Source organism: Oncorhynchus kisutch, linkage group LG11 (genome assembly GCF_002021735.2).
Source record: "Oncorhynchus kisutch isolate 150728-3 linkage group LG11, Okis_V2, whole genome shotgun sequence".
In the NCBI taxonomy this organism is placed as follows: domain Eukaryota; kingdom Metazoa; phylum Chordata; class Actinopteri; order Salmoniformes; family Salmonidae; genus Oncorhynchus; species Oncorhynchus kisutch.
The window spans coordinates 60531036-60539495 of record NC_034184.2 but is presented as its reverse complement, the minus strand read 5'-3'; the positions used below and the strand labels follow the sequence as shown (position 1 = coordinate 60539495).

The following is an 8460-nucleotide window of genomic DNA, read 5'->3' as shown; positions in this document are numbered from 1 at the left end:
GAGAATGGGAGGTATGGTGTACACTATAGGCTTTTTAGAGATGCCACCATGGTCTGAGATCTTTGTCCGTGACGTCGTAGTCGGATGCTGGGTATAGCAGGACAGCAGTGGGTGGTACTGGTCGGGTGATCCCTCCCATGTCTGACCCTCCACTGGTGCCATCACAAGGGAGTCTGGGGATATGGGGGTATGGACACACGGGCAAGAGAAGTGTCAGGGTTTCACAGAATCCAAAACCAAACAGCAATTTAGTGTTCTCTGATTCTCGGAAACCAGAGCAGAGGCAGCAGTCTGGCTTTTTCGTCCTCATACCCATGATTCCTATGGGTAGTGGTATCTTATTGTAGATGTACTATTCACAGTAATTTGTTTATTTGTTTAGTAAGGCATCCACACTCAGCAAGGGAAATTGTTTTATACTTCTAGCAGCAGAACATGGACATGTTTAACACTGGTGTTTTTAGAAGAATGTAGTTATGGACACTTAGTTCCTTCGATATCCATTTGTTGTTGTTTTTGTTTGTTGATTGTTTACGAGAATGATTTAGACCCCTATTTAATTCTGTGATACCCATTAGGTGCCTATTCTTTCATTTAGTCCTCTCCTCCTCTGTCATCTGTCTCTCTTTAGGCATTTTGGTGTGATGGGCTAGTGAAAAAGTACACCTATCGGACAGATGCACTATAATATCTGTGGAGTGGGACTAAGATTGGCTAACAATTATTGTGTATTGTTGTATAGAAATGGTACTGCAGAGTTATCTGTACTAGCATTCTCTCGTACGTGCTCAGGAAAACTACTTCTAGTGTTATGTGTTTCAAAGATTAGACAAATTGTGTTGTTTACAAAAATTTATTCATACAAATCTTACAACACCTTTTATTAAACATTTATAGACTTGACCCTTGCGGGTTCGCCATTTTTTCTTCTTCATTATAATAGTACTCTCTAATATCAATTTTCTACACAATAAATATATGTTTTAAGTTTAATCTTCACGTTTAGTAAGGCTGTTGGCGCTTTCAAAATGATACACATTATGGAGAGAGGGCAATCATGATGTTTGCAACTATCTATCACAATTATCTAAGTCTATGTGCTCTAAAAAATCAAAAACAACCGCCAAAAGAAATGATCACGAGCAAGAGTGCTCGGAGACTACACCGAATGGCACTAAAGATCCAATCAAATGTCTGCGCAACACAAAAACAACAACCAAAGGGTGAAATGTAAGCTGATGATGTGCAGCATTGTAGGGCTACTAAATAGCCATCTGTGATTCGTGGCGATTTTAAAGTCGGAGCAAGGCACCACAGCCGCAAGCTGCATCCTGCGTCACAAAGCCTGGAGGGGAATGCAGAATTAAAGAAAGATTGATTTCATACACACAGGCACAGATCGAAGAACTTTGTCCTACTGCTCAGTGTCACAAAGCTCAAACCTAACCTACAGTGTCTGTAGAATCTGCCTGTTGCATTATTGGAGTTAGATCTCCTTGCTTTTTAGGCAAGTGGGCTAATGAGGTGTTGGGACCAGGAAGGGGAAGTATACTGTGGGGATTCAGAAGCCACATTTTTCATGATCTTATTAGCTTTTTTTTATGCTGCCAAAACCCGGGATGGCTATTACAGAAGTCGCTAACCGAATCATGCTTCTAGTTAGAAGAAGTGTGGCTTGTTCTGTCTGAGTAACCATTGTCTATATGTCACTGATGGGTACAAGTGAGAAGAGAGGCTAGGTTCTTCTAATGAAGTGTGGAAATCTTTGCCTGGTAACTCCCTTTTAAAGCCAAAGACCACTGTTTTGCTCTCTCAAATTGATTGGTCATGGACTCTCCCTCTTTCTCTGTGTCCCTGTTTGTCTTTGTTCTCCTCTCTCGCACCCACTATCCTCCTTCCTCTCTCTTCTTCCCACTCCTCTCATACTTGGGTCTATCTAGCACTCAACAGGTTCTCTGCTACTCTTCTTGTGATCATTTACATCAACAGCAAAGAGGCAAGTAAACTGAGGAGCTAGTTTGGGATTGGTGGTGTTCAGAATAGTACAGGCACGGTTCATTATGTTTAAGGCTTTATCTAACTGTTGATTAGGTAGAAGTTTTACTGTGCTGCGCTTGGGCTGCCAGGATAGGTCATTCAAAACAACGATCATTCAAGAATTGTTTTTGGCATATATTACATTTGGAATGTAACAAAATCTTGCCTCAAGTCCCATTGAGAAGAGACTAAAAGGATAACATGACAAGACTCTTTCTAAGAGCTTCTCCTCTGCAGTACATTCATCCGAGTTTCCTCGACAGAGGACAGGGGTCAGACGTTCAATCACACACGTTGTGCAGTAATGTTTGGGAAGAACAAAAACAAAACAACATCCAGAAACACAGATATGTAGATACGTCAATCAGTGAGCAAACAAAACCAGCCAATTGCAGTAGTTTGCACAGATTTTGTGGCTAGTGCAATTACTTTAATCATGCAGTCTAGCTTTACATTGGTTCACATGACAATAGAGGGGAAGCACAGTAGAGCAACCAGGAAGGTGCAACACATACGTCTTCAGATTACCTCTGCAATGTTCCTCATGAAAAATAACAACATTTGTGAAATTAAATGAAGCCATATAAAAAGTATCATGTTAGTCGAAACGGTCTGAATTTTTTCTTTCTTTCTTTCGAGTCTGCTAACATTCTAGGTTATTCTATGTTCATGATACTTCTTATGTGGCGAGAAGAGACATATGGAAAACCTTTAACAGCATTCCAGGTTTTCAAGATCTTTTCAAACACATGGATAGCACTAGAGAGGAACACAAGATAGATACTTTGCACAAAGTTCAAAAGTGTAAGCTTATTTTCGTTAACACTGAAGAAGAACAACCGGAAGAAAAGAAAAAGCTCAAAAGCACTCTGGTCCTCATCTTATATATCGGGGTCGTATAGGGGTCAAAGGGTCATTCTAACAAGTATTTAACTTTAGTGGCTGGATTACCACCATATGTAAGGCTTCTAAAGCCAGTTGGGTCATGTCTGTTTTGGTCTTAAATTATTCATTTCTTTATAATACTGTTTGACATCACATTATTATCCTACAGCCTATGACAGGATATTTATGGGGAATTTTTAAAAATATGTACAGTATATCGACACACGGTATATGTGTATAACATATCTATGCATCTATATTCACGTTCATACATATTCTGTACATGCATGCTTGACATGCATTATATAGGTGTGAATATAGTAGATACAGTATCTCTAGAGAGACAGGAGCACAATTGAGGAAAGGAGGCGATTGGGTTGTATCAAGTATTTGGAGCGTAAGATCACAGGTTTAGGTTACGGTGAGAAAAAGAGGGAGAGACAGGAGACATCCCTCAAGACAAGGCCTCGGGAAAGAGCCTGGAACTCACCGGAAATTCGGGAGAAAACTGTTTCAGCCAGTCTCCCAAAATAGCCTCAAACTCATCCCCATCCGGGAGGGCATCAAAGTCTATGTCTTGTAGAATATGGTGAAAACCTAAGTCTTCAGGGCTGTTGTAAATAAAGACACTATTCTCTTAATTTCAGTTGCCAAAAATGTACATTCAATACATGAATTGTCTTTTAAACTATTTATTTTCCTCACATTCATATATTTAAATGTTTAAAAGACAGGGTAAAGAGCATATTGATCATTTGCTCATAATTTAATCTTATTTTATAAGTAGGTCTAAAAATAAATAAATATAGGCTATATTTAGGTTGAACAAAAAGATTGGTCCATAAAGTAGATCTGTGCGTTCTCAAGTGCTAAAGTACAAAAGAAAAACAATATTATTATCAAAATATTCATTTTAATGGCTTTACTTCATACATAAATACATGTTTAAAGAACACAAGAGCGATCCACTGATTGATTGTTCAGTTATCTCAAAATGACTTGATCTGGGCTGTACACACATGGTAGTTTGGGTTAGCAACGCTACAAATACGCTAGCCGGCGTCCTTTGTTTCTATATCTCTGTCTATACCTTTTCCCAAGGACTGCCGCCAGGTATTTCTTGACTGCCATTTGCTTTCGGTAGCGGCTGTAGCTATCTGTGAAGATCCCATCCGAATGTCGCTTTGACAGAGGCTCTGTGTCGTCTTCCATGGTGCTCCCTCCACTAGAAAGGGGAAGAGTAGAAGAGTTCTCTCTGTTAGGAGACGTATACCCTGCCTCGGAGGACTGTAGCCCATAGGATGCGCTGCACAGTTCTGATTTAAACTTACGCTTTTAAATCAACCCTCCGAAATATATTTTTATTTCGATATCATCATGGTTAGGCTGGCTGGTTGAGGACATTGTATGGAATAATTGAAGCCTATATTTATCTTCAACCCTTGGGACTAATCCACCACATTAATTATTCATAATGAAAAGTAAACGTATTCAGCCACGTGTATCATGTGCTTTGCTCCTTAAAGAGACAATATCAGCACTGAGATTCACCGATTCGATCTAATGCCGCACCCGGATTTGCACTCTTGAAGATTTTATCAAGTCAACCTACTCTGCGCGTCAAGGCGTCAAATTCAGGTGGGAAGACCACACACATAGACACGGGAAAATTAAACGAAACAGAATGAATATCAGAGTTAAAAGAAAAACGAACACCAAAAAATAACTTAGATCACAAAATAAGAGACGACAACCAAAGAAGATGTCCTTACCCTACACGCTTTGCCATCAGAGAATGAAGATATTTTCTTGCTGATAACTGACCCAGCGCTTTCCTGTAGGCTTTATTAAACATTCCGTCTGCATGCCTTTCCGTTCTGGGATGATAAAACGCCAAACAATAAATGACCACACTCAACACACACCCAGCGTTAGTGGCAACATTTATGTAGCCTATACCAAATCCAACTCGTCATATGAGCTGTTTTCCAAAATGTGAGCTTAAATAGTGAATAGTTACTTTTATGACTTTGGAAATGGCCAGTTCAGATTAAAGGAGTTTCGTTATGTTTAAATTTGCTCAGTAAATAGCCTACTTTCTACTACATTATACCACAAAAGCTTTCCGATCAGTTTCGTTGGAATACCAGGGTACCAGTACCACCGCCCCCCCCCCACAAAAAAAAAAGGTTCTACAACAAAATGTGATTATTGACAGTACAGTACATTTACTAACACACAACATATAACATAGAAGAACAGAAATACGAGCCCAAATAATGAAATGTCTAGGAAGAACGTCAACAACATTACAAACAATAGGTTGAGAATAGTGATAATGATAGTCACCTTTTCTCCGGTGGGTAGTATAAAGTGTACAAATCGTCAGCCACAGACGGGGGACTTCTTATAGCAATTTGATCACTGTCAAAAGCCAAGGCCGGTAACGAATTCCCATCCTCGTCATAAACCTCATTTTCAAGTCTGAAATCGGAAATGCATTTGAATATTACATGCTTTTTGATCGTGCATTATCATGACTAAACCAATTCTGAAAATAAACACTGAAATAAATGAGTAATGTATTTTTTAGATTGTAGCCTATCTTTTATATATACATGTTTGATACAATAGCCAACACGTATCTGCTTAAATTCTAAATAATTGTAATTGCTATCGGCCAATCCTAATTTGGCTACATCACTTTACAGAACATATTTAGTCGAAACATGGGCTATAGCCCTTAAAAGGCAACCAAACCCCACCCCATCGGAAATAGGAAGAGAAAAACGTTTAATTTAAAATATTTGCCATTGTGAATTAAATAACATCATGACCTGATCTCAAAAAGAAAATGTAGAGTTGTCGTTCTAAAATAAAATGATGCAGATTATGACTTCTTAGTTAAGAGAATCACAATAAATCGATTTTGTTATTCTGTGAATTAGTGGCTCCTTCGTTTGCCTCATTCCTCAGAAAATTACGCCTCTCTGTCATTCCCATGGGACGCGTCTGCACGCAGAGCTACAGTTCTGTATCAGACGCTTGATCTACCAATAGCTGCTAATATGCCCTGTTCCAGTGATATGATTCCAAGTGCTCTAAAGCCCCTCATAACAAAACATTGCGGCATATTGACACTGAAAATAAAACACATTTACCAGTATCTTCCAATGTAGGCTATGGCATTAATTTTATAACCAAATTAATAAGATGCTCTGAAAATGTAAAACATATTGCGTATTAATTTAGCTATAAACGAAATAAAAATTATACACACATTGATTGAACGAAAAAAAAATGTGTGTAGCATTAAATGGCATAGGTCTATATACCTATGTGGTTGCAGGTATAACTGATAAACAAACTGCTGTGCTCGTCCCAGGCGCTCAGCAGCAGAAACAATGCGTTTGCCAATGTTCAGTTTACAAATCCTTTACATGCAGAGATGCTCAGTTGAAGGAGGGGTGAACAGGTACCTACCTAAGGTTAGGATAGTTAAGCCCGAGAGGTGAGCAGTAGACACTGTAGTGCATTATGATTCCATAGATGAGTAAGGCTAAAGTCGCTTTACTAGACATTGTCCTGCTGTGGAAAAAAAAATATCACAACGTTAAATGTGTGAAGGCTATCTAACATTTCCACCGTCAGACTGAGGAAAAACGAAATGAATGCATATTTTAAGAATGGATAGGTTATTCTTCAATTTTGGAGAATAATGTAATAAGCTTACAAAAATGATCAAAAACTCCCCATCTATTCAACAGTGCCTCAAAGTACCTAAAATGTGTTGACCCAAACATTCTAAAGTGATAAACATTACCTCCAAACATTCTAAAGTACCCAAGCCTGTTGCTGTATTCTCGATTTGTTTGCGTAAAAGTTCAGAAAGCGTCACGTACCTATTGCAGTGTCGAAATAGACGCTGTATGCGATCCGGTTGCAACTACGACTGGGAGAGTGAGATAGTCTCTCTCTCTCTCCCTTTCTCTCCTTCCCTCTCTCTCTCTCCCCTTGCTTCTTCTGGAAAGCGTCTCTGCCGCCTCCTGTTGCTCCTTCAATTTGTCCAACCCTCCGTGCGGTCACACATAAAACGCGATTCTCGGATCTCTGTATGCACACAACCCCGGGAGAAAGAGGCCAAACATTTGTCTTCACAGAGGAAACTTTTTGTTCTGAAGACTTGCTTCCCTCGGCTTTTTTATTCTTGAATCGAATGGCATGCCTTTTTCACTAGTCACGTTAGGGGATACTATCTACGTCATCGCCCCCATCCTCTCCGAATGTAATAATGTAGTACTTTTCCTTTCCCGTCAATGAGATGGCCGGAGTCATAAAGTGCATATGCATGTTTAGTTCAATCACGTAATTGTGGGACAATGAATGAATGCTAATATTTGTCAGCGTGACATAGATAGGCGGTATGCCAAGTGAGGTCAATGTGCGTGGTTCATTTCAATACCTCAATCAAATGACTAAAATCAAATCGCCCCCGTCAAACTTAAAACCAACCTGATCCACCCTTCAATTATAGCCATATTGGGTGAAAATGATCAAGGTCAAGGGCGTGCATCTCCATTTGCCCATGACAGGCAGGCAACAGAGCGGGAGATGTCCAGTACTCAGGTGCTGAAACGAGGCAACCCTGGAACTAGCAATGGTTGAATGGGCGCGTTTTAACAAGAAAATGTGAAGGCTTGGGGTGCTTGTTGCACACAAAAAGTTGTTTTGAAACAGGAAAACAATATGTACAATCTCACTCTCTATTTAATGTTATTCTAAATGTTTTAGGACTTTATATAGCCTCCGTGCCTTCATCGCATTATACACCTAGACATAGGCTTTTCTCTATTATGCACACGCTCGAACGAGTGGCGCAGTGGTGCTCCCGAGTGGCGCAGTGGTCTAAGGTACTGCATCTCAGTGCTAGAGGCGTCACTACAGACCCTGGTTCAATTCCAGGCTGTATCACAACCGGCCGTGATTGGGTGTACCATAGGGCGTCGCACAATTGGCCCAGCGTCGTCCGGGTTGGGGTTTGGCCGGGGTAGGCCGTCATTGTAAATAAGAATTTGTTCGCAACTGACTCGCCTAGTTAAATAAAGTTTAATTTATATATATATATATATATATATATATATATATATATATATATATATATATATATATATATATATATATATATATATATATATATATATATATACATATATATAGGGTTACTTAACAAGCCATAGAGGCCTATGACGTGTATTTACCATATGAGAATATTTTGATTTTTAGCATTTATTTGTTTATAAAACAAAGATCCCACAAGATGTCTAAAAAATACAACATGTACATTGTTGTAATAGGGATCTTCTACACAGATATAGAAATAATATTCTATTGAAAATGATATCAAATGTTGTATCCAGTTTTTCAATATTATCTATAGGTGCTGAATGGAATTTTATGATGAGAAATAGCAATCAGTGGAAATGATCATGGAGAAGCAACATACTTTGTTTTATACAAAATCCCAAAGTTCCGCATGTT

The 8460-nt window shown here is 39.1% G+C and overlaps 1 protein-coding gene across 8 annotated transcripts; it reads right to left on the bottom strand.

The window, feature by feature from the left end:
- Positions 1-837: 837 nt before the first annotated feature.
- adcyap1a (adenylate cyclase activating polypeptide 1a) lies at positions 838-7136 on the bottom strand. 8 transcript variants are annotated; one of them, XM_020494773.2, is made up of 7 exons: positions 6825-7135; positions 6406-6510; positions 5272-5406; positions 4695-4799; positions 4013-4147; positions 3413-3533; positions 838-1345 (listed from the first exon to the last, which is right to left on the bottom strand). In XM_020494773.2, the coding sequence occupies exons 2-7, from the start codon at positions 6501-6503 to the stop codon at positions 1337-1339; spliced, it is 603 nt and encodes a 200-aa protein (XP_020350362.1). In that variant the 5' UTR covers positions 6504-6510; positions 6825-7135; the 3' UTR covers positions 838-1336. The 8 variants fall into 8 exon arrangements, 6 of the variants coding, with proteins under 6 accessions (XP_020350362.1, XP_031691855.1, XP_031691856.1 ...); XM_031835995.1 differs by lacking the exon at positions 4695-4799 and having other exon boundaries at positions 6825-7136; XM_031835996.1 differs by lacking the exons at positions 4695-4799; positions 6825-7135 and adding an exon at positions 6746-6791.
- Between the last annotated feature and the right edge of the window lie 1324 nt (positions 7137-8460).

What these genes read in the sequence shown, in the direction of transcription:
- adcyap1a (XM_031835994.1), bottom strand. Translation starts at nt 6,503, where the DNA reads ATGTCTAGTAAAGCGACTTTAGCCTTACTCATCTATGGAATCATAATG. An exon ending in CTTAACTATCCTAACCTTAG is followed by an intron (nt 5,407 to 6,405) that starts GTAGGTACCTGT and finishes TTCCGATTTCAG; the next exon opens with ACTTGAAAATGAGGTTTATG. An exon ending in CTGATGGCAAAGCGTGTAGG is followed by an intron (nt 4,148 to 4,694) that starts GTAAGGACATCT and finishes TCCCCTTTCTAG; the next exon opens with TGGAGGGAGCACCATGGAAG.